General features: G+C 33.5%; 1 protein-coding gene across 2 annotated transcripts in view; it reads right to left on the bottom strand.

Moving 5' to 3' along the window:
* The window catches only part of LOC132906116 (inaD-like protein), a 158809-nt gene that overhangs the window by 56841 nt on the left and 74430 nt on the right, over positions 1-27538 (bottom strand). For both annotated transcript variants that reach the window (XM_060957985.1, XM_060957986.1), the window contains exons 8-14: positions 9524-9658; positions 6763-6921; positions 4698-4871; positions 3958-4177; positions 2939-3240; positions 1305-1529; positions 645-818 (exon numbers count right to left, since the gene is read on the bottom strand). In XM_060957985.1, the coding sequence (XP_060813968.1) occupies positions 645-818; positions 1305-1529; positions 2939-3240; positions 3958-4177; positions 4698-4871; positions 6763-6921; positions 9524-9658 (1389 nt within the window). The remainder of the gene's footprint in view (positions 1-644; positions 819-1304; positions 1530-2938; positions 3241-3957; positions 4178-4697; positions 4872-6762; positions 6922-9523; positions 9659-27538) is intronic.

Below are 27538 nucleotides of genomic sequence, written 5' to 3' on the forward strand. Positions count from 1 at the left end.
AAATTATTTATTTTCATACAAAATCTGTTGACTACTAATATCGAATGCTGGAATTTTATTTCACAATAAAATACTATTAAAACTTATTTGCAGTTTTAGATTATTAATTGTTAAACTAACATAGTTGCAGAAAATAATCAACAATCAATGCTTTAGAAATTTATAAGAAAATAAAAGTATTTGTTATCTATGCAAGAAACCAAGATAAAAGCGATAAACAATTTTACAAAATTAAAAAGAGTATTATATTTCTGTATTGTCCCAAAACTAAATAAAAAAAGAATTTGGATATTACAGGATTACTCGGCAGTATATTGAACTTGAAAATCACTCTTCTCTAAAAATAAAAGGAATCACAATTCTCTTTTATAATATTTAAACGCAAAATATTAAAAAATACAGTATAATTTATTATTCAGTACTTCTTAATATATTTTATCCAGATAATTGATTCTAACTTGGTTAAAGGGTGTAATAAGAATAATGAAATTATATTCATTATTAATAAATTGATAAAGTAAACCGACGACAAACTACAAGCTGCTAAACCACACACATTTCGCCAGAGGTATTAATCCTTTATGGTAATTGGATTTAAGAGGGAGGAAAGCTTCTTGAACTCTGTAACCAAACTATTGCTTTACCTCCAGCAATTCATCCCCTGAACGCAGCGTTCCGTTTTGTCCTACGGGTCCTTCCGGGAGAATCGATCTTATGTAATGATGCGGTCTAACTTCCTGTCCATTCTCCACATCCACCGTTCCCTCCAAGCTTATACCAAGGCCACTACCTTCCGCAAATTTCTTCAATTGCGCTACCTATCGGTAACAGACAGGCAAATTTTCTTCTTTAATCTTTCGTTGAAAGAAAAATTTATATACACACTCGTATATAGATATTATAAAAAATTAAGAAGATTTCTAAACATTAAACCCGAATAATTATGTTTCGAACATTTGTAGTTTTTAAAAACTAATTTTTAAATTTCCAATTACCCACGTTGCTTTCTAAATTGTTAGAGTCTTTAAAATATAATTTCCAAGTCTTCGGTTAATTAAATTGCTTTCTCAATTTATCGAAGCTTCCTTTAAAAATGAATCTCTAATCCACCACTTGGCAAAACTCTTTTAGAAATATTCTAGTGTACTTTCTTACAAACAATAGCATTTACATAAGGATAATCCGAAATTTTAAGTAACATCAAATGCAGGAATTCTGATAATTGAATTCTCAACGATCCTAAAACATGAAGTATATATTACATTATTCAGAGTAAGGAGGTATTAGTGTAGCAAAGTATATACCACGATTTCCGTCTTTGGGCCTATGATCTTCTGCCATTTCGCCTTAATGGCGGCTCGAATTTGAAGTGTAAGCTCGCTGGATGGGTCGCTCAACAGAGCTTCCACATTTGCCGCGTCATCTAATTCCTCCGAGGATCTCTCGCGTTCACCCTCTTGTAGAACTGCGCTGTCAACAGTCGTGTGCGATTCTCCTTCCGGTTCTATCTCAGTAGTAGTTTCTCCATCCTGCAAACAAAATGTGTTTCATATATTAACATACAATTTTGTAAAGTTAGTTTCTGTGAGAGAAATAAGTTCTACCTTGGTAAAGTTATATAAATATTGAACATTAAAACTTTATATATTTTTATAGTTTTATCCTTGCAAACGAGATTAAACAATTTTTTCTCTTTCTCCTTATTAATATTGTTGAACTGTCTGTTCCTACTTCTTATTTTACTGTTGCTGTAATTACTAATAAATACCTTCTATTTTATCTAGGTTAATTAAATTAGAAATTAATTTCTAAATACCATGTGATTTTTGAACATTTATATTAATTAATTTTCAACTTTGCGAAATATAGTCGTCGCTTGACTTAAACACAGATTGTGTTATTTTATAATTCAGGATACTACGTTATATGAATAATACTCAGATTATACGTGTGTCCTGATTTTACATCGCATTATATTGGTCACAAATAATTGCGTGAATAATTGGTTCAATTTGTTTGAATCGAACAACACCTGTATAGAAATATATTTAACACATTCCAGGCCGATGGCACAGCGTACATGCTATGAGCATCTCGCAATGACCGACGACAATACACGTGTTATATAATTTTCTCATTCTTGAAATAAATATCATTACCTTTTGCGTGTTTATCTCTTTGAGATTTTAACTAAAACGCTATTTCACACGAATTGTATAAAATTCCGTGTACAACATAACGCAGTTTAAAATAAAAATCGCCTAAAACATATTCTGTTTTGTTTCTGCATTGCTTAGTTTCACTTACTTTTTAGTATACATATGCAAAACAGTTTTCAAAAAATTCGGAAGAGTTTTCATAACTAGTGATCGAAATACTAGAATAATATAATTGGAGCAATGATCATTCAATTATTTAATGGTTGTATAGAGGACGATTGTACGATTGAACGTTTTGGCGTTTATAGTGATCAGACGAGTGGATATTTCGTATAGTCAAATGTATTTATAAATATATAATACAAAATACAGAGTGAACCGTAGATCGCTCGATATTAACTGATAGCTGATTTGCTAATGATTGCGCACTGATCGCTGATATAAGAATGCTAGAGACTGACTGCTACTGACTGTCTTAACGAACGTGTTCGGTTATTTATACTGGTCGGGGAAGTTTAAGTCGGAAAGTTTAAATTCAACTTCGATTCACGATTGCACATAGCGACGATATTGTTTTGCCCGGAGTTTGTTTGTCGATACGTTTGGTATGTCAAGACGGTGTCAATGTCCCAAGACAAAACAACATGAGTCGCTCTCGATTCGCATCGTCCTCTGACTCATGTGCCGCTAAAGTTGCAATAATAATATTCCATATTTTTCAGAAGCCCGTTTATCAGTTTTATGAATTTGAATATAACACTGGAAGGAAGAGAATTTACCGCGCTAATCGGGAAGCTTGGCAAACTGGTGATTGATGGAGAGCTCGGTTGAGGTAGTCTCAGTTCACTGGCCGCGATTGCTTGCTGAAGCTGGTCGTACTTTGGTCCACGTAGATATCTCTCCAGACATAGAACTACCGTTTGTCCAGTGCGCCGTAGCACCTCGACGGCCTCATGATTTGAATAACCCTGTAAAGAATGGCCGTCCACCTCTACTATTCTATCGTTTATTTGGATCTTGTTGCTCAAGTCTGCCGCACTGCCCTCGCTGATGCTCTTCACGAAGATGCCAGACAGCTCCTCTGTAAGCGAAACGAGGTAAAAGTGGTTACTATGTAACAAAGGAAATATTATATTCTAACTATGGTACTGAATACCGTATTTTGAATTTTTCTATATTTCCGCAGTTTCAAGATTCGTAAGCTTCGCAACTGCGAATTTATAAATTTTCAAATATACAAACGTCGGAACTTCCGAATGTTCGAAACTTCTAAAACTTCAAATTCACAAACTTTCGTACTTCGAAACCTCAGCTTTCTCGACCTTTGACCGGATGCTTAAACCTGGAAATTCTCCAACTTCTAAACTTGGAATTTTCCAAATGTTCAAAGAATTACGCAAGTCTTAAATTCCCGAACTGCAAGAGAACCTTCGAAATCCGAAATTCCCGAATTTGTAAACCTCGTCAAATTTCTAAGCTTCGAGAGACCTTGCGATCCCGCAAAATTTCGAAACTTTCAAACTTGTGAACCTCTAAAACTCTCGACCCTTTAAACTTCGAAACTCCCAAATTTGCAAGTTTTCGAGCTTTCGAACGTTTAAAATTCACAGACGCGAAATAATGTACAAGTACGAGCTATAAACGTAACTAGACGCGTATCCAATTTTCCAGCCAGACGCTAAAATTCCAAAGATCACCGCAGCACATTTCTCTGGGAGCTTCCAATTCTCCACGCGTTACAAATAATTCACACGAAACAACCAAAGGCCATAACTCTTTGTGGCGCGCGAAGGATTACCTTTCTCGCAAACGTATCCAGCGATGGTGATCCCGAGGCCGTAAATGTCCTTCTTAAGCTCGACGGTGAACCGTTCCATTTCTGGCAGTGAGTTAACATCGATGGTGTCCATGGTGAGGACCGGAAGTTCCGGGATCTGCACCGGAACCGGTGGTATCACTGGCATCGCTCCAATTGGCAATGGGTTGCGTACTACGTCCATGATGAGACCTGGTCTTGCCTATCGAACAATTGTCCTTTTCCAGATAATAGCACCGACACAATAACTTCGAATGATATGCAAATGTTGCGTATTCTTGGAAGATTCAGCGAATAAGAAGACGATTATAACGCAAAAAAATACAATGCCAACGTACCAAACGGTAATAACATTGTATCATTCCTCATCTTTTGATGAGATTATAGTGATATCTAATAAAGAAACGATAATTATAACGATGTCTGGCAAAAAAGTTATAATTACAAATGTATTTTTAGGGCATTTGGATATTCGATTGCCGATTCAGCGAAAGGATGCTCGATAAAGGATAAAATTACATTTTAATTTTACTACAGAGAGACAAGAAGGATCATCCGCTCGTTTCGTCTAAATACTCTTCCCAGCACATTCAAAACGTTGATAATTCAAGATGAAAGTTTTCATGCAGAAAACGGTACAGTTTGGCAGAAGGGACGTGTTGACGAAATGAAAGGATGAAAGGATAGGAACGATGAAATGTCATAAGGTTTTGACGACTCACATGCATCTCGACGTCGGATTCCTGAGAGAATATGTAGCCGTTGTCGTACGCGTTGTCGGACTGCACGTGGCGTGTGTTGTATGTCTCCGGCACGCTGTGCACCAGGTGACGGTCCAACTCGTCCGGGTCACCCAGAATCTTCGTTGGTACGATCGGAGCGTGGCTGCCAAGTGCCTGAAACGTGCCGTTCCTTTGGAATTTCTGGCTCGAATTTCGGACCAACGATGATATACAATTCCTTCATTTTATTTCATGTTTATTTTTGCTACATTGCACGTGATATGATATGTAAAGAGTACAGGGGAAGCACACGATAGGTCACATTTTATATCTTTCCCTTTCTTTCCTTTTTCATCTTTGTACAAGTAAAACAATGATTTTTACAGGTGTTATTATTCTGTATATTGTATAGGTCAGTCTCATATTAGCAAAATTGTCTTTGTATTTAATTTTGAAATTGAACATATGCGTCTTCATCCCCTTCTTAATTTTCAAAATATTTCTCGTTGCGTTGCTACGTTGAGGACATTAAAATATTGCTTGTCTTAATGATTATATGGCTTTAATAAAATTTCAATTTTATTTATCAGACATTTGCTTCAGGTCTTCGGATCGAAGTTGTAGTCTAGAAAAATTATTCCCCGGTGTTTCGCCAGCATTGCAACCAGCTGCATCAGGGGTCTGAAGACGCGCTGATACCCTGAGACTCTCAGAGACCTTGCTGATTAACTCCATAAATTGGGTTGCATAGAAAAATGACAATTACTACTTTGTTAACAGTTACAAGCACTAATTCTTTTAATTTACCTCAGAATTTGCAATTAATCATGCTTCATGATAAGTAAATTTATGATTTCTTTTTTGAGTTCTTCAATATTAATTGTGTCTAAATAATGCGAAATTGATGATCGTATAAAAAAGTGGAATTGATCAGTTTGGCTTCTCAGAGTTTCGTATAAGAATATAAGAATTAAAAGAAGTACGAATTGATTACAGTATAAATATCTTATTAAAATTTCCAATATTTATAGAAAAGATTATTAAAAAGTTTATATCATATTTATAAAACTCGAACGTGTTTTCCTTTATCTTCATACATTACATCAATTTTCTGTTAAGTTTCTTGGATTGATATATTAAAATATAAAAGAGTTTTTAATTACATGTTAAACTAAAGCCTGAATAATCGAATTCTTTTGTCGAGAAGTAAATTTATTTTAGTAATATCGTAAGTACGTTCTATTGTAAAAAGCAAATACGAGATGTAACTGCTGCGAAAGCGAGAAAAGTCGAACGACTTAAGTGCTTTTTATTTAATAATTCCTTTCACTACTACAAGACGATCAATTATGGCAGTATTTACTGTGCAAATAGTCCGATCAGATGATTTAATGAAAACGCCCTGCTGCCATTTAATTAAGGAAAATCTCAATCAAGCCATTTCATTAGACTTTCCAAGCTAATGCTATGAAATCCAAGGATTAAGTGAAATAATAAGAAAAAGAAGTAGAAAATAATGTAAATATTTCCACTTGTAATAAAATAACGAGGAAAAATAGACGCGGTATTGATCGTAATCGGAAACTTTTAATTTTTATCAAATTTTTAAATTTTCAAACTTCAAAATTGATAATTTTTAACCCATCGAATTTTAAAGTTCTGTAAGATTCTATAACTTTTACATTTCCAAGTTTCGCGATATTCAAATTATCCAGTCTCCAAGTCATTAAATTTTTAAATCGTGCGATTTCTAAATGTTCAACTTTACAATTCCTACATTTTCGAATTCCTAAACCTTGAAAAATCCAAATTTTCAAATTACTTTTCTATTTTCTATTTTTCTAATTATCCAATATTCAAGACCATCGACTTCTCCAATTCTCAACTATTCAAATTTTCGAAGCTTTGAATCTACAAATTCTCAAACATTCCGATCCTTCAACCTTCGAAAGCGCAACTTCTTGAACGTTCGAATTTTTTAACTTTCGGAATATGCTCATTGAAAAAAAAAAAGAAAAGAAAAGAAAAAGAAACAGACAAAAAATGGAAAATTTGGATACAATACCTGGTAATCCGGTGACGTTGGTTCGACAGGTCTCGCGACAACGAGGCGCACGTGTGTGCCGGATTGTCGCAGAACTGCCGCAACCTGTTCACTTCCCATTCCCCGCAGATTGACATCGCCGATTTGCAATATATGGTCCCCGCTCTGCAGCCGATTATCCTACAAATCGTACCGCGAACAGACCGTTTTTAATTCGGGAATCGATCATAGTTAAATGTTCTTGCTTCGTTTATTTTCTATTGTTTCCTCTCTTTTTTTAGATTTTTGATCGGCTATCTTTATGTTGCAGGACTTCTGATTTTCGCATAGGAGTTCTGATTATGGCTGTGATTACAGTGAATACGTCGTTGCTTGTCGCTGATAGTGACACGACTCAAAAAGCGTAGATTTTAACACTTTGCGGACTGCAGACTCGAATTCGCGTCTTACATACTTCGTGCGGTATCTTATAAAAATGTTAGCTATTGCTAATTAAAACAGTAAAAAAAAAAAACAATGGAAGCTATGAACGACATCTTATCAAAGTGTTTTACGTTACTTGCTTGAGTAATACGAAGTCACTATCGATACATTGGTATAATATTTATTGCTCGGAAAGTTCCGATTTTTAAGGAATTTGTTAACGTAATAAATTGTGCTTAGTATCTCTCCATCGAGGAAATTGTTTTCAAGCATGTCACGCTAAAAAACGTTGCTAAAGGTATCTGTAAATGTGCTCGTTGATTTCTAATAGAACATTAAATAGAATTACACTCGTTAAATGCTACTCGGAAAGCTCGTTTCGATTTTTAAGAAATTTATTAACATAATAAATTGTGCTTAGTATCTCTCCATCGAGAAAATTGTTTTCAAGCATGTCACGCTAAAAAACGTTGCTAGAGGTATCTGTAAATGTGCTCGTTGATTTCTAATAGAACATTAAATAGAATTACACTCGTTAAATGCTACTCGGAAAGCTCGTTTCGATTTTTAAGAAATTTATTAACATAATAAATTTTGCTTAGTATTTCTCCATCGAGGAAATTGTTTTCAAGTATGTCACGCTAAAAAACGTTGCTAAAGGTATCTACAAATGTGCTCGTTGATTTCTAATAGAACATTAAATAGAATTACACTCGTTAAATGCTACTCGGAAAGCTCGTTTCGATTTTTAAGAAATTTATTAACATAATAAATTTTGCTTAGTATCTCTCCATCGAGAAAATTGTTTTCAAGAATGTCACGCTAAAAAACGTTGCTAGAGGTATCTGTAAATGTGCTCGTTGATTTTCAATGGAATATTACACTCGTAAATTGCTGCTTGGAAAGTTCGTTCCGATTTTTAACACTTTCGTCGACATAAAAAATCATATTGAAAAGTTTTCCGCTGAAAAACCTGAAAGCTTCTGGAACGATGGAATATTCAAGTTGCGTGAAAGATAGAGAAACGTTGTGGAACAAAATGGCACTTATAAAATTCAATAAATGTAAATTCGAACGAACTTTCCCAGCGACCGTTTTAATCTTTTCAATCGCTCTAAAAATACACGGGATTCAGGTTGTATATGTTTGTCAGGGCATACGCTCATCAAAGTGTTAAAGAGAAAAACGTTTTAAAATTGACAAAAAAGATCTTGGTGAGTTATTCCAACGCTATTTCTCATTTTGTGTTTATTAGCGACGAGTCTCTCCGTGAGCAGACAGAGATTTACGAGCTAGATTTTGCTAAACAACGACGCGTCTTTCGGAAAGAAGAAAATGCTCGAGACATAATTTTTATCAAACAAATTTTCACTCCTTTCATTTGATTTGATATCGCGAAAGCGGTAAAACCCTTCACTTACAGCGTAAGAAAACAACTGAAGATGAGCCGGTGCTGCTGTGGCCAAGTGCAGTTTGACAGCGACGGTAAGTAAAAATGTTGCCTTCTCACGCTAAACTGATGGAAATGTAAATATTGTTTTTATTTTTTACATGATGGAATTTTTTCAGTTGTGTCGCTATCAATGCCAACCACCGAGGTATTTTGACGAACTGCCGAATGAAACGCCTATAGATTGAAGTGCATACGCTCATAATAAAAATCTATATACATATTTGATTACCTGGATGTATGAAGTTCATCAGAACGTCAATTCGTTCGAATACGCATTCACGGTAACCACAGCCTGATTCGATTTGTAATTTTATCGATGGTAAAATGTGGTTGAAGCTGCTACAGGAGGAATATAGGGCAATCGAATGTTATGGAATTTATGAATCGCTATTTATGGATGTATTGTCAAATGGAAAAACTTCAAATCATTTAACGAATGAAAAATTATACATTCTTCTCACCCAATCCGGAGTTACTTAAAGACAGTTAGAAGAAAAAGTTAACAGAAAAATCTCTTTAAATCTTAAGATAAATAAATTGTGAATCGAATAAGTTTGTTCTAAGTTTATCTTCGAAACAAATGATTAATTAAAATATATCTTCTCTACTGCTTTTCTTTCATTCCTATTCGTTAATCTTGTAAGTAAAGAAGTTCAAAAGAATTGAAAAATTTTGAATGTCTTCGTGTTTTCAACAGGATTTAATTATCACAAAAGGATTGTTATAGAAAATGAAATAAGATAAGGTAAAATAAAATCATCGATGAAAAGTATTTTATAAAATCTATGTACGTATACAATTTCAGAATATCCATTAAGATTTGGTGTATAAAATTGAACGATTTTGAAGGACTGTGAAATTTTTAATAATTGTTTGAATAAGAGAAAATGTTTGCAATAAACTTACCCGATCGGCGACACCTCCAGGAAGGATCGTTTTAACGACAACACCGGTGCTTCGTCCACCGACGATTCCGAATCCAAGACCGCTGCCATCATTGATCAGATTTATAACTTCAACTTGTGCCCATTCCGTGTTCAGCTATAACAGAACAAACACATAAATTCCATTTGACGTTCCTGTTCGATTCTGATCCGCCATTCATCATAGGTTTATCTGACCCTGTATTAACAAGGATAAAGATGAGAACGATATATTTATATAAAATATGGAAAAATAAAAGCACGGAAATTTCGTATTTAGTTTGAAGATTGCAAGGTGGAAATGGGAAGTTTGAGTTGAAAATTGAAATAGTAGAATTCATATTGCTATTTACAGTTGAGGAATTAACGATAGAAGGTGAGATCCTTGAAATTTGGAACATGGTACGTGGAATGGGATGTAGGAAGCTACATATCAGAGATTGGAAATTTGCAATTTAAAATTAAAGACTGGAAATTGGAAATTTGCAATTTGCAATTTGCAATTCAAGGTGTGAAATTTCTAATTTATTGTCTGTCCGACGAGACGAGGCAATAAACGTAAACAAAACGTGATTACCGCAGCTGCAAGTATTGACTACCGACTAGTGACATTCTGTCACTCTGTGACAGCCTGTCGCAGCCAATAACCGCAGCTGCAGCAATCATGCTTTGTTTACATGTACTGTCTCGATCCGCTGAGCATGCTATAGCACTAAGAAAATAGAAAACTCGAAATTTAGAATTTAGAATTTTAGAATCCATAGCTCGCAAGTAGCTCAAAGAAAATTCGAAATTTCTACAAAAATTTAGAGACCAAGATCTAAGAACTTGAATTTAGAAAATGTGGAATTTAAAATTTATAACTTGACGTATCAAATGCAAACTGCAAACTAAGAATCTAGAAATTGAAAGGTCGAAATTAAAAACTGCAAAGTGCCCAGTTTCCATCTTCTACTCTGAATTTTAATTTCGTTTAATCTCACCCCTCTTTCATTATTGAGATAACAACCAATGATATAAGTATTGCGATTGCAATACTCGCGTTCCCTCCTTCTCCCTTGTCACCGCTATGGGATAAAATGCAATAATGCTCTTTCATAAACGAACATTTAATGCGTTATCGTATTAAAATCATTTGCGTCGTTCTACCGACGATCTCATCACGTTTATTCGTGGTTTCGAAACGAACCGAGCTAAAGGCACCGTTTCTAAAGGCCGTATAATTTTACAAAGACCATGCCCTGATCTGGGCGTAGCTGTTCATTCCCCAAAATAAGATAAAGACCAGCTCTTCGCACAGAACATATCCTCTATCTAGATTTTCCATTGCGAAACCGATTTTGAAACGATCCCAGGTGACGCCCGATACGTTTGAGTCTTGCGACGACAAAGATAAATTTTAATATCAGACACGTTGTAAGAATTATCAAAATAATATTATTAAAATAGATTCGAAGAACATTCGAGGAACTCGATTGTATACTTCACGATGAATAAATAATATTTTATTCGAACTTGTATTTGAAATTGGAATTTTTATTTGCATTTTGCATTTTTTATGGGAATTCTATATGAAATTGTATGAAGTTGTTCTAAGGAATAGAATCGTTAAAAAATAATATTAAGAAGAAATCGGGAAGCTTTGTTATATGTGTATTATTCGGCTCATTTACAAACAATTGCACTTTTAATGAAATTATTATTCTTTTATCCTGAAGAAGAAAATTATTACAAAAGTAATATCAATACAAAATTGAAAAGTTTCATTGTATGGATATTAAAGAATGAATGAATCTCTTCATGCTCCAAAATCTTGCATTTTGAGTCTCAATTTATACTGAAAATTGTATTGCAGTTATTCTAAATTTTGTTACACATATTACACTCAAAAGAGGATAAAACTCTAATTGTTCTGGATAAAAAATTCTATTTCATTTAAGAAACTATTGTACTACAGATGTTACAAGAAGTAAAATTAAACTCATGAGATTTTATAAAGAAATGCTATTTTTCCTTTTTGCTCTTTCAATTTTATTGCCTGAGGTGTGTCCTCTCTCGACAGATAACAAGATACGTTAAAGTTGCAAAGAGAAATGCAAAAAGAAAGTTGATGTAGTGCCGAGAAAATTCGTCGCTGCAGGCCATCCTGAAACCATTCATTGATCCACGACACCTACACTCATTTATTACATGTACACGAAATGCTTTAGCAAAAAGGAGAACAGTCCATTGTTGTAATATCGTAAAATGTTATCACGAATTCTTCGAGAAAAATAAAAATTTTAATTTCCGTATAAAAAACTAATAAAAAGCGGATTCTTTATTCTCCGAAATTTTCTTTTCTCGTTACATTCTAAATTTATAGATTTGTTTAATATCCTCTGGTTAATAAGTTTAACGTTTTAAGGACGAAGATGAGGAGAAGAGATAAATTTTCAAAATTGCGAAAAATATTTCCAACAAACAAAACATTTCTATGCGGATGGATTCTGCGTTTTATCTCAGATTTTTCTTCCTTTGTTTCTATGTTTATTTATTTCCTCACTGTAAGCTCTGCTTAGCCTCCTTAGGGATGCTGACACATATCTGGATTCTGGCTACGTCTGAGTATCAAAGTGATGTGTAAGTCAGCCCATTGCTTACTTGTCGGAACTTCAATTTATCGAAAGTTGAAATTCGGGATTAAAAGTTCTGAAGTTTGACGATATTTCAAACTTCGAATTTGGAATTTCAAGCTTACAGATAGAAATTTGCGATGCGAAAGTTCGAGGAACCGAACGTTGAAAATTGAAAAGATATTTTAACTTTGATATTTCAGCTTGGTATCTTAGCTTCTAATCTACGAGATCCTCGGCTTTTAAATTCCCCTTTGTAAGTTTCGAATTTTTTTATTATTAAAAAAAATAAACGTCGTCTATGTTTTTAAATTAAGAAAACATTCCTAAGTGAGAAAAACATAACAAAGTTATAATTTACAATTATGTAATTATCGCATATTCTTCAAATTTTGCCTCCCAACAAAATAAACAAATAATTGTTCTTTCCTATTCTCAATAAATTCATCTCAAAATCGTTGGTATTTCGTTTCACGCGTATTCTGTGATTCCCGTTTCCAATAAAAAAATGTTAATTTCTCTAACAAAATCGTGTAAATATCACAATTAACGTGATGAAGTTTTCTAATTATCGTTCGAGCTAGCAACGAGGTAAGGAAGAAGAAGATCACAAGAACTTGAGATATGGGTCAATAGTTCTCGTTAGAACGAAAAAATATACGGAAAGGAAGTACAAGAGAATGGAAGAACAAAGTCTTTGAAAATTCGCATTGTTTCTTTCTTGTTGTTTCGTTCAGGTAAGAAAGTTGGTGTTTTGCAGTAAAATATTAAATGACAAAGGAGAAATAAGTAAAAATAAATAAATTAGTCGATACAATATTTATTGAAGCGGATGGCAAATTCTTACGCCGTGTGATATGGATCGTTTCCAATTTGATCACTGTGTATATCATTAAAAAAATATTTCTTTTAAAAAAATTTAAATAGATTCGTTCGATTGTGCTTGATATTTCTCCGTTTGGCGTTTAAATAAAAACAAGTTTGAAAAAACATTATATAATGAAACTTTCTCTTAGATTATTTATAAAGAACTTAAGGAAGAATCTCAATTTTTCAACTAGTTCATTAACATAATAAATTGTTAGATTACAAGACATTTTTCCTCGTTCCTGTATTTTCATTAAGCAAGAAAACCTACGACAGAGATATTACTGGAAGTACAAGCACCTTATTTTCGTTTAGCTTTCAGGAAGGTATGTAGCAACCTCTATTAATCAATTCAAAGAAGGCAGAGTTATTTTATCCTATTTTACCAGCCGTATTTCGCCGAGGCAAAGCAATTACGAAGAATCTTATATTTCGTTATTTGCTTCTATTTTATTATCTTATTACTCTTGGTTCCCTTATTCTAATGGACAAATGACATTTCATCAATTTAGGATGATTTAAATGGCAAAAGTAGAGCTCTTGTTATTCTTCGTTCCCTTATCCCAATGGACAAATTATATTTCACTAATTTAAGAAGATAAAGATAGCAGAAATAGACGTCTGGTTCCTCTATTTTACTGAAAAAAATTATTGTATATTTCACTATAATGTAGGATAATTTGAATAATAAATAAATTAATTATCATGGTAAAACAATAAACTTTTTATTATTCTTATCCTAATAAACAAATTATTTTTCCTATACAAATGATATAATATTTTAATGAAGAAATGATATTAGATAGGTTTCTTATTACATGTATCCTAACGAATAAATCATTTCAACAATTTAGCGACATTTAAATAGCAAAAGTAAAGTTCTCACTATTGGTCTTTTTATCTCAATGAACAAATTATATTTCAACATAATTTCGAATGATTTAAATAGTAAATAAGTAAAAAATTAGACGTTCTATTATCGTTGCTTCTTTTATTCTAACGAAGAAATAATATTTCACCAATTTGGGATAAATTAAATAGGAAAAGTATAAAGTCTCTTTAGTCAAAGATGGACAAATTGAAGATGTTATCAAGACAACAATTACAACTTGAAATCTTGTTACGGGTACGCCCTTAAAGTTTCGATGGATTGCTTCCCCTCGAAGAAGCATCTTCCCTTTTCTTTTTTTTTCTTTGTCTTCTTTTGCTTTATGGATGTATCCTCTGGCGATCGACTTTATCAAAGTGAGTTAAACACCAAGTAATATAGCTGCGGGCCAAGTAGCGAACTGTACTGATAATAAAATTCCTCCTGGAACAATGTATTTTTCTTTATCGCGAAACTTTCAAGTGGAGAAATCAATAGCGAAGTATCGATAAAGATCATTGGAATTTATAGGGAGATTATTTGAGATATTCGCGAGAGTGAAGATTTTGTGAAAAATTTGCTGTTTTGAAATTGTGATTTCTTAAATTATCGGCTTTAGAATGCAACATATTTTATTCGAAATCTCAAGTTTGAAATTTGAACACGCAAACATCAACTTGCAGATTTTTAATTTACGGTCTGGGAAGTTTCAAATTTCAACCTTTTAACATTCACTTCTCAACTTCCAAAATTCACGTTGCAAGTTTCAAGTTGCAATGTGTAACTTTTAACTTTCAGGAGTATCAAATTTCAACATTTTAACATACGTCTATCTTTCAAGCTTCACATTTCAAGTTTCAAATTTCGACATGGAACCTGTAAGTCGGAAAACACTTTCAAATTTCCACTTATCATTTCCAATTCTCAGATTTGAAGTTTCTCATTTTGAGTCTGGAAGCTGAAATTCAAGTTTTATGATTTAAATCTCAAGTTGCACCTTTCAAACTTCAAATGTGAAGCTTCAACCTTCAACTTTCTGAATTTTAACGTTAATATTTCTGAATCTCAAATTTCGATTTTCAAATTTCAAGTCTTGGGCTTTTCACATATTCGATAACAAATTCTTTCAACCTTAAAAATCAATAAAATGATTATTTTTAACATTTTCCGTCAATACGATCATCATCGTTGTTTCTTCTTCTTTTTGCAAGAATACCGTACAAGAAATTATGTCAATGTATGAAAAACCAATAACGAACGATTAATTTACGCCGAATTCAGGCGTTAATTACTTCTGACACCAATAACGAAGTTGCTCGAAAGAAACCAATAACTTGTGGCGAGTCAAGCGAGGTTCGCTTTAAACCGATAATTTAATTAATTTCATAAAGTTGTCACGCTGTTAATCGCTCACAACAAATATTTTTCTATATATTTGCAATATTTGCTAACTAGATTGTGTTTGAAAATTGCTGCAAATTATATATAATCGTTGAATGGTACAGTAATTACTTTGTTAAATTGATCAACAATAATTTTCTACATTATGGACAAAATGTATAAGTGGAAAATGTTAAACGAATTCAATTATGAATATCATTAATTAACTGTGTCAGTCTAATTGTTAACGATCAAAACATCTGGGCAATTATTATTGCGATGATAACGGGCAATATAATTTTTGCATTGTAACGAGTGATTATTGTTCATTCTAAATAAACAATATTCGCAAAGAACTGTAAAACTGATCATAACTATGATTGATCCATTAATATCTCTTGTCATCGTACAAAAATACTCGAATAGAATTTGCACAAGTATCTCAACAAAATATTTGTCTTAATATGAAATTTAAAAAATAAAATTTGTCCATTGAACTTAACGAAAAATACGATAGAAAAAGAAAAGTAAATGATCTTTGTCTTATTTAAAGAACCAACTATTCTCATGATTTCGTTGTATAATCTCGCAGAATATAAAAGAATCTAATTTTTATACGGTATCCACTCTAGTTTTCAAATTAAATAAAATTATTCACAATTATTCTAACGATTTCGTTATACCACTCTATAGAGGACGAAGAATTTCCACATAATATCGCAGATAAATAAAGAAGCGCGTGTTAATCTTTAAGGGACGTTTTCACCCTGAAAGACCAAAAAAAAGTAGCAACAAGAAAGAAATCTTCCAATAACTCGATCGAAAGTTCTTCATAAATCTACGAAAGTTCAAACATATCATAAATTTTCACGTCAATTAACCTGCAAACTCCACCCTCGTAATTTATCAACCCCTTACCGCCACGCAGACGGTGAAATCTGTCGGCATTTAGCCAAAAACCATTCTATCATTGAAACGATACAAGCCTGTTCCATTAACGATACGTATTCAACTGGCGTAATAGAGCAACGCGTGACTCACGGTTCGAAAACGATAGGAGAAAATAGAAATACGCGATGGTACCCTGGCCGACAAGCAAACGACGAAACGATTTTCAAACGTGCATACACGCGATTGAACGTACATACGTGAAATTGGCAATGTTTCATCGGCGAGAGAACGTTGGTTACGTTAATATTCAAAACGTTGCGTCGTTCGAATCGTTGGTGAAATTATAATAGTCGTGATATTTCGTCGATCGAGCGGACTACTTCGAAACGAACACGAATCGTCCTTTCCCCGAGGGTGGAATTGCTCTTTCACATCGACGATTCCGTTTCCTATGCGGCTACCACCGCCAGAGTGCCAGTTCTCATTATCGAGGGAAAAAAGACGTTTTACGAGTGACTGGCGAAGGGCGGGGAACAGCAAGAGGCGACACTTTGACAAAGGAACCACTTCTAGATGCAGGCGAAACGGTACAGCCAATTTAGACCGGATATCCGAGTACTTGCGCCACCCATTATTACACGAACTCTGGTTCAAGAACCGGATACGAGCCTAAGTACCCGAGTATCCGAATTTGAATCTCGGTACTCGACTATTCGGATTTGATTTTTCCCTCGCGATTACTCAAACACGTATGAGCATTACGTATGAAGCTTTTCTTATACGTTAAATTTATTAATATAGCTGAATCTTGTTAAGTGAATTCCTGGAAGAAAAATGCTTATCCGGATACTCGGATCTCAATTAAGTGGGCATCCGAGTACTGAATTCGAGGACCCATAGATCCGAGTAATAGCGAGAGTCCATACGGTATTTGTTAAAGTTATTTATTCATTTTGGAATTTATTATCTTTTGAAAGTATAGTAAAGCATATTATACTGAAAGAGCTAGGAAACTGCATTACGATGAATTTTGTAATTGTACTACATTGATACTTATAACATTTGCTGTGAATATTAGGTCGTCGTCTTTCGATTTATAAAGAAATAATGGATGCACATTGCCCGTTTGATATTATTTTATCGAATTACGTATGTTCTATTTTGTTCTATCAAATTAAAGATCACAACGTTCGACAGATTAGGTGTCTAATGTGGTGGCTGGCCCAAGGGAAGCGAGAGTGTCACGCGATGAACGTGTTTCGTCTGTTTTGCCTGTGGAACGCTTCGAGAGTAACAATATGTGCTGAGAATGAGTTAAACTTTCATTTAACATTTTCATATTTTATATCATAAATCGTATTTCCGCCACGAACGATGCAATTTAATATACTGTAGGGCTTCCTTCATCCGAATTAATAGGCAGACGAAGCTGTTAATGAAGTTTTCAAGTACCGAAACAATCATTTCTCTCATATTAAATTTCATTTTTTCAAATACAAATTGAGATTAATGATCTCTTTAAATATTTACGGATCTCGTATCTCCTTTACTGTTAAGTCACTTAATTCTTCCAACTTAAGTAACTGCATGGGTCACATGAGAATTTGATGTTTCTATTTACGTAAATCCGACATTATTATCATCTTTATCGCAATGAAACTGTTTCGTTACGTCAAGATAATTGAGCTTTTTTCTGCTGTCGCCAGCGTCACAGAGATCTACATGCTTCGAATAATTTTCAATATTATTCTTTTTGTGTTTTCGTGCCTGTAATTATGCCATTTACGACGTTTGTATTTACACCGCTTTCGACTTTTTTAATTACGTCGTGTTTTGTTTCGATAGTTATAGAATACCATATTATATTTTAATTATATTTATTATAATTTCGCTAATCGATCGAATCAAGGAAAGAATACATCGTATATGGAAAAGTCTTGGATGGAAAAAGGCATTCGTTACTGGGAAGTACTATGTTCGGATAATAGAATTAGGGTATTTGAATAAGGGAAGCTCTACTGTATTGCGATATATTCTGTCAATAATATTTACTGAATTATTTAATATTCATCGAAGCAGATAGCAAATACTACAGTTATGGATCATTCTCAATTTGACTACTTGGAAATAAACACAAACCATCCCCTCAAGGCGGAGAAATTGCTGTTTCATATCGACGATTCCGTTTCTTATACGGCTGCCACCACCAGTCCCAGTTCTCATTATCGAGGGAAAAAACGTTTTACGAGCCACTGGCTTATTGCTTTTCCCTTTATACCATAGGTAAAAACAAGGAATTCACGGGAAATCGATTTTTTGTTGCCTCTCTCGAGGATTCGATCTTTACGACGAAGTTCGAACAATTACGATTTCGATGGACAATTTGCCGTGTTCCTTGTTAGAAAAATTCGATTTTTATACTTTCTTAACAAGATTGTTGCTTTCAATATTGTTAATTACCATTGTGTTTCAATGTGAAATCGAATAAATAAAAAGAAGCAAAAGTATCGTATGTCGGATTTGAACACTATTTGGATAGAGTACACGCGATTGGTTCATAAAAATGACTATCTTCAGAATTGATAAGGAAGTAAATCGTCAAATTTTCGATTTTTATGCTTTCTTAACAAGATTGTTGCTTAACAAAATTGTCAATTACCGTCGTGTTTCAATGTGAAATCGAATAAATAAAAAGAAGCAAAAGTATCGTATGTCGGATTTGAACACTATTTGGATAGAGTACACACGATTGGTTCATAAAAATCACTATCTTCAGAATTGATAAGGAAGTAAATCGTCAAATTTTTGATTTTTATGATTTCTTAATAAGATTGTTGCTTAACAAAATTGTCAATTACCGTCGTGTTTCAATGTGAAATCGAATAAATAAAAAGAAGCAAAAGTATCGTATGTCGGATTTGAACACTATTTGGATAGAGTACACACGATTGGTTCATAAAAATCACTATCTTCAGAATTGATAAGAAAGTAAATCGTCAAATTTTCGATTTTTATGCTTTCTTAACAAGATTGTTGCTTAACAAAATTGTCAATTACCGTCGTGTTTCAATGTGAAATCGAATAAATAAAAAGAAGCAAAAGTATCGTATGTCGGATTTGAACACTATTTGGATAGAGTACACGCGATTGGTTCATAAAAGTCACTATCTTCAGAATTGATAAGAAAGTAAATCGTCACATTTTCGATTTTTATGCTTTCTTAATAAGATTGTTGCTTAACAATATTGATAATTACCGTTGTGTTTCAATGTGAAATCGAATAAATAAAAAGGAGCAAAAGTATCGTATGTCGGATTTGAACACTATTTGGATAGAGTACACACAATTGATCCATAAAAATCACTATGTTCAGAATTGATAAGAAAGTAAATCGTCACATTTTCGATTTTTATAGATTCGAAGCAATGTAGAGTAATTACAGTTACGTAATCTGAAGTTATTAGTTGTAAGAGTGAACGAGAGTTGAATTATACAAACGTCACGGGGAAACTACGTGTATTTAATATTTCATTTCAGAGGAAACATTTCATACGCGTAACTTAATAGTTAATTCCGGCGACGCGACGTTGGTCACCGGTGGTTTCTGCACCGCCATCAGGTACTATTTCACCGTGGTTACGGTAAACGTGTTAATGAATTAAGAAATATATAAAATTTACGAGAAATTAGTTCTTTAGCTTGCGCGTTTTCTCTTGTCCGGAAAGTGCCTTTCTTTTCCAGACACGTCTTTTACAACGATGCATCTTTATACAAACATGAAACCTAATCTATCAAACGCTTTTTTGGTAGAACAAAATGGATCATACGTAATCCGATAAAATAATATAAAACGGAAAATGTTGTGCATTCACTATTTCCTTATAAAGCGAAGGAAACTTTTCGGACGACCTAATACATTTTTCCGTAGCACGTATATTCCGTACATTGTTGCGTATTTAAATTATCCATAAATACATAATCATCCGCGATCTAATTACGCATTATTATAGAATTTTGAAAAACGTGAACTTGTACTTCCAACTTTTTCGTGTTATCGTGATTTACATTTTTGGATAAATAATTTCTTACTTAAAAAACAATGTACTTTAGTTGCTACAGAACAAAGGAGTGGTATTACTATTTTCTGTATATGTTGACCTAGTTTTGGGGGGAAAGGGGGGAACAGTGCGCGAAGTCAGAATTTTCTTTCTTTCATGTTCCTATCTTTATTCAAAAAACAATCATAGAGCGTCCTACTTTCTGGAATCGTTCGATTTCCCTGCACTCGTTCTTTCACGACCTAAGATCACAAAAAAAAACACCGCTAACATTGTTTAATTACTCCCGACTGAAATTTCAGCGGTTCGGTTTAAAAAATTCAAACACCGAGTGACGAGTAAAAAATTGGAATATTAAATTATGAATGCAAAAGTGTACAGAAGCTGATGAATAATTTATATATACGCAACCTAGGAGGCTTATTTCCTAAATTCCTTTGTTTAATATATTCATCAATTTCTAAGAATAATCTATAAATAATTTGATTGAATTTATTTTTTTATATTGCAAGAAAATTTCATATTCTGGATTTAAAAATAGGGCACGTTTAATAAAGAAATACGATGAAATACGATTGACGAAAAATGTGACTTTATAAGAGAGACACTTTCCAAGAAGAGGAAGTGCTTCATTTGTTAACTGATTTATTTTATTGAACTATCGAGGAAAAAATGTTTTCGTTCGGCTTCCGCAATCAGAATATTTACAAAATCAATATTCTTCCACGCAGGAGTTATACTGGAAATTTTTACATAAAAATACATCGAATCCAAACGAATTCCAAATAGTTTCAACAACTTAATTCCGTCGAATAGTTTGAAATAAACTTTTCTCGTCGTTGCGCTGTTACTTTGCGATCGAAAATTTTCAAGGGACTTTAATGAATTAAGTGGAACGAGGAAAAGTTTACAAATGGATGTTACATGAGTATAGCATAAAAACATTTTTAGCGCTGACAGGCTAATAAAATTATGATATCTACATCCAACAATTTAGAAAAGTTTATATCTTTACAATGAATAAAAATAAAGTAATTGCATTTCATATTTTGGTTATGAAATATGTTAAGATACTCAGAACAAGCGATCAAACAAAATTGTAGCAGATTGTTGAGGAAGATTTATACGTTTGAAATTTGGACAATCATCGAGATTAATATTTTTTTCAATCTTTTTAATTGTATCTTCTTTTAGCGTGATTGTTAGAGAATCGAACAAATTATATCAACGACTGATAAATATTAATTTTTCCATCATAAATTTTCTTAAACTTTGTGGAATAAGAAATGATAGAAAATTATACCAAATGATACAAAAAGATCTACGTTCTTCTAATTGACAAAACAGAAAAATGGCTTCTTTTTTTAACTTTAAACTGTGAACCTTTTTAACGCAATCAAATTGAAAAATACGAAATTATACCAAATGATACGAAAAAATTTGTATCTCTAAAAAAGTCTCTTCTTTTCTTTAATCTTCAACGCGGATTTTGCTGAAGTTATCGAATGAAAAAATACAAGAACATCGGAAATAATTCAAAGAGACTTTATGCTCGCGATTCGCTACAGGATAAAAGTGAAATGCTCCTTCCGACTTTTTTCAGATGCAGATTCCTTTGAGGTAATCGGATTAGATGAATCATCCTGTACACTTTTCCAAACGTAAACGAAACCGTACGACCATGTTATCGACAAAACGAGCGCCAAGGATTAAAGCAAGTTCGATCGCGCTCGTTTTTTTTCAATTACGAATTGGCGACGGGTAAGCAGCTTGGAAATTCGTCGCGATTTTGCCTGGCAGGGGTAATTGAATCCGAAGCTATCGGTTGGAAAAGCAACTTTCCGTCGAGTTTGCTCGATTTTCTATCGCCTAAAGGTACCTTATCAACCAAAGTACGGAGCTCCGTTTCATTTTCATCTTTCTCTTGCCCTTTTCCCAAGCTAACTTCCATCGGTCGATTCCTCTTTTCTAGCTGTGTCCTTCGTGTATCATAATTGAAGCTAATTCTGAAACGAGAATTGCTAATACGGCTTCGACGAAAGGAACTTTGCACTCTTTTGTGTCGTAAGTTCTGCTCAAGATGACTTAGCACGAAAGAAAGAAGGGTTTCGTCTATAGGATTTCAAACAACTGAACCTTTGAAAATGCGATCAAAAGTGTAAAGTAGAATTGAAGCGTCTTAGGAAACGCTTCGACACCTTGTTCTGTCTTTTAATATTTGAGAAAATAAACGAGCTAAGTGAATACTTTTCTTCCTTCAATTTAGTCTTTAAATGCATGGAGCTGTTCATTGACAAGGCTCGTACACTAACGTTGTCACTCAAAAATACTTAATAAAATATAATATAAAATGTTGGATACTTATTTGCTTCAGGTCGAATACAATTTAATAAAATTATGGATGAAAGCATCTGTGTCCGGATTTTGGTTCTTTGTGATTGACACATGCTTGATAAAACATTAGTTTGTATGGAAAAATTCATTTTTGAAAACACAGTATGATTCAATTTTGAAGATTGACATTGGTAATTGTCGAACCTTACGAGACTGTCTTGTGGCGTGAAGAAGTTGAAAAATCTTCAGGTTGTGTGATTTTCGAAACATTGCAATTTAGACAAATCTGAACTCTTCTTCTGAAAGAAAAATCTCTTTCCTATTTCTTTTTCTAATCATGCGTAAGAAAAAAGCTACAGAAAGGATGATGAATTTTTTGAATTACTTTTTTACGGATTGGTAGCATATAAATCGTAATTTATAAAATTGTAAAAATTATTTGTATAGAATTGTTCGAGTCACAATTAGTAACTCGTAAATTCATTAACGCTCGTAACTTACTGTACAATACAATAATAAATACAACCAGAATAATTAGAAAAACATGAAAATATCTTTAAATGTATTATTTCTAAGATTTGGAAGAATCACATGCACAAAAGAAACAACTTGAAATTAAACTATACGCTTCTTTCGCTAATTGTTGCTTCAATTAATTCAACCATTCGGTTCATTGAGAACGAATTCTTCGTCGTATTTAATATTTAAAATTCCAGTGAAGAGCCAATTACACTGCAAACAAAGCTACGACGTAATAAGATGTGTAATGAGACGATCTATCGTAATTAGTGACCATCTTCCTCGTGTTCGTAGAGCAAAAACGCGAGTCATGCGCGTTACCAGAGCAGAAAATCACGTGTTACTCCTACAGCCTTCCTATTTGCACTCTATTAAACCGAATTCTAGTTTTCGGTTTAATTTCGTGAGAAAAACGAACCATAGCCAGCTGGAAGAATAGTCTGAAGAACTGACTTTATTGATCCTCGACCAATTACTTCCGGTTTAAGCACCACTCACGTCTCCGGCAAATTACTCTTATCCCAGTTATCGGAGAAATTGTACAATTTTCTTTGACATACATTTCACGTTTGTCAGACAGTATTATAAAATAAAATACAAGGGTCCTATTGTGTATAATTGGATTAACATTATCAATAAAATTAAAAAAAATTTTATTTGCGAATTATTATTTGTCAATGATCCTTCGCTGAAATAAAATAGTACTAAAAATAAAATATCAAGTAGTACTATAAAATAAAATATCAAGATCCTCTCGTTTATGATTGGATTACTATTAGCAAAATTTAAAAATTAGAAGTTACAGATTACTCAGTACCAATGATCCTTCGTTTAAATAAATAAATAACATTAAACATTTTTGTAAAGCAAGCAAAGCTAGCAACGTAAAATTGAATTACTAATAATTAAACAAGAGTTGCACAAGTTTATCACAAAGTCTAACAATTTTCGGAATTATAAGCCAGGTGATTGTTTCATTCGATGTAAAATTGTAGAATTGTAAAGATCGTTTGCACGATAATAATTTATAAGCTCGGCTTATTAATAATCTGCCAATTCAACAAAAAAATCGGGAAGATAAATTGATCGAAGCAAAATAAAATGTATATTTCGTGGGACAATTCTTTTTGCAATTTGACATCGATATTCGTTTAATCTCTGTTGTTATTAAACAATTTCGTTATTAACTTTTTAATTTGATGAAATTAAAGATAGAAATATTTAACGTGCTAAAGCAACTTCTTCTCCTAAATATACAAACTATTCATAAACTTTACAAATAATTGAACTGAATATTTAAAAAAGATCGGAATGCTTCTTCTATTGGTACAAAACAATTATTTCACTTAGCAGAGGAAACCAGTACGACATTGATAAATTGTCTCCTAATATCTCTCATAGGAAAACTCTTACATCCCTAAACTTACGAATTCGAAATCCCGAAACTTGTAAATTCCTAGATATGCGACTATAGTTCGATAGATATACCTCGATCCCATAAAGAAGGCTAATTTCGAACAACAGATAAGAATCCTGAAGAAACGAAATCCTGTAACAATCGAAAGCTCATAATCGAAAGATGTCTCCAGAAAATCCAGCCAGACTTCCCCAGAAGCCCTTTCATCTCGCCAAGAAAAATCACGCGGTTCTTTAGAGTTCAGCTTCATCAAACTTCATCAATCAGCGCGAATACCGGAGAAAGTTCGACGAATTCCCTGGAGGGCGGTCATCACGAGACCATTTCCATCGAAATGGCTGGAACACCTCGGCGATAACTTCATTTCCATTCCAATCGTCTTATCGGTCTCACCGTGAAACGACTCGAGCGAGAAGAAACGAGCGGAGAAAAAAAGAAAAGAACAAGAAAAGAGCTAATTTACGGAAGAAAATCAGAAGCGCGAAAGATATATTCAAACGAGGGCAATTACACGGGCGATCGATCGAAAGGGTTTTTATCGCGACGCGAGGCATCTTTCGCGTGGCCTTTATCGTTCGAGGGAGAGACACAAAGGAGCACAAGGAAGAAGATGCCGACCTTCTCGAAGTCGAGAGCTGAGCTTTCGACGACGAAACTCGAGCCAGACACAGGCATTACACGCAGCCGGTGTTTGCCAAACCGGTGTTCGCGTGGATGATACCGTTGTCGACGAGGATATCGTTAACCCCCGCGGGGTTCAAAATGGGGTGGAATCTTCCACGAGGACCTGCTGTCAGTAAGTACAGTGAGAAAGCTCGATAACTCGATATCATATTTTTTAATACTTATTATATGCTTCAGGTGGCTGTTCATACGGTAGGTATACTAATTTTTAAGGAAACGTATACTCGCAGTACACATCTTGTAACTTCTATAATCGTTATCATAATCATAATAAACCATAATCGTGACAGTCGTATTTCGTTACAGTGCTCGTGAAATTTCATTGAAATTGCTCACATTGATGTTTAAAAATAACACGCCCGATATGGACGCCAAAGTTTTCTACGATAAGTGTTCAAATATTTTAGCCAGTCGATGTAGTACACATCGAAAGGAGCAAAAAAGGTCTGAATAAAAATGGGTCCAAATATCGTTAGTCTGGGAGTTATAAGAGTCTTCAAACATGACGAGTACTTTTTCGTTGATTTTCTCATTTGAATGGGCTGTTTTGTGAAATATTGCACATTTGGATCTGTTGGTTTCAATTGGAAAATTTTTTTATTGCGTCGGATTCAAGTTTTCTGGTTCGTGGATCGTTACTTTTGATTGCTATCATTAAGTATCTCTCAGTATTAGTGAATGGCAGGGAAACTGAAGTACGAACTATGTTCTGTACGGGATAACTGTAACAGAGGAGATGTATTCTTTTGTATTTTCGAGGAAGTCGATGAAACCCGAGAAATACGTTTCGTGTGGAGAGATAATAAATAATAGAGGTAATGTAGATGATTTCTGTAGTTTCAAGAGCACGATGAGATTATGAGTGAAAATTATATTGCACATAACTATTTAATGAATGATAATAAAATAATAGTAACGAAGAGACTGTTTTTCATGGAATAAGAAAGATACGAATAAAAATAAGATACTGCTAATACTGTAGGAATATTGCGATAATAATAAACTTACCTGTATAGATTTTAACTTCAAGGTATGCTAAACATTATATAATAAACGAACACGAATAAAACGTAAAAATAGATGCAGAGAAACATAAGGAGAGCAAGGGAAGGAAGGAAAAATTACAAGCAGTTTATATCTGCTGTTTACTTACGCAACAGCAAGAACTTTTGCTGTTTTATTAAACCGAGTACACTTACAACGACAAATTTCTCTCATTAGCAAGTATGAAACGGCAACAACCAGCCAGTGAATAAATAAAACTTCCTTCGCGAAAGAAATGACACCACTAATCAAGGAAATTGGAAGCAAAATAACTGGATTCTATTCAGTCTCTATTACCTTATACTATCGATGATACATAGATATCGATACTTTCTCGTTACTTAAAATTATCTGCCAATTTTCTCAATGTACAAAGCAATCAGTTCCATTAGAAATAAATTTCAGACATAAAATTGATGAAGAAATTAATTAATCGTATACTGAATAAAATTTAACAGATTGCATAATGTGATTATATTTTTGTTAATCCTTGATCACTATCTATCTAATATTATTTCTAAAATGCTACAGATCACAAGTTATTATACAAGACAATACGAATGATAGTACTAAGATACTCTCTTGTATAACAAAGACAAGCTGATAATAAAACAAATGAAATTTTACAAATTACACGTTTTATCTGATTATCCAATTTCGTGAAAATTTATAAAATTGTAAACAAGAAATCTATATAATCTACAATTAGTATAACTTATCGATTTAAATATTAGCGAGCAAACTACTATGCAAGATAACAAACTAATAAATCCTACTGTCATAATTCAAAGAAGTCTTTATTCATAGCTACATCGCATTATCTTTGCCTATAAATTAAATGTCAAATTATTGAATATTTTATTTGTCATGCTAAAGCGATTTTAATCGTTTTAATTGATTCACGCCATAACTGGTAGAAGGTCGGTATGTCGTTTGCGAGATAAAAAAAAAACAGCGCTGGTAGAAAGAGGAGAAAATAGAAAGCTCTTGCGAAACTGACTCCCCAGGAAGATAGATCTGTTCGAGGGAGATACGAAGGTAAAAAGCGTAGCAAAATAACGTGCAGCCGCTCTGGACGAATGTCTTCCATCATTTCGGAATATACATTATCGTACTTCTCGTGTCTACTCGCAGTAGTATCTCTCGTTTTTTCCAAATTACAATGATTCCTTTATTTTCTTCTACCTACGTTTACATTCAGTTTATCGTTATTAGGAAAAATATTCATAGTTTCGCATTATTAGCGAAACTTACTTTAACGACCGACATTGTTCTTCATGCTAATATGATTTATGGCATACTTTATGTTAAGCGTGATCAT

The sequence above is a fragment of the Bombus pascuorum genome, chromosome 4 (genome assembly GCF_905332965.1).
Source record: "Bombus pascuorum chromosome 4, iyBomPasc1.1, whole genome shotgun sequence".
In the NCBI taxonomy this organism is placed as follows: domain Eukaryota; kingdom Metazoa; phylum Arthropoda; class Insecta; order Hymenoptera; family Apidae; genus Bombus; species Bombus pascuorum.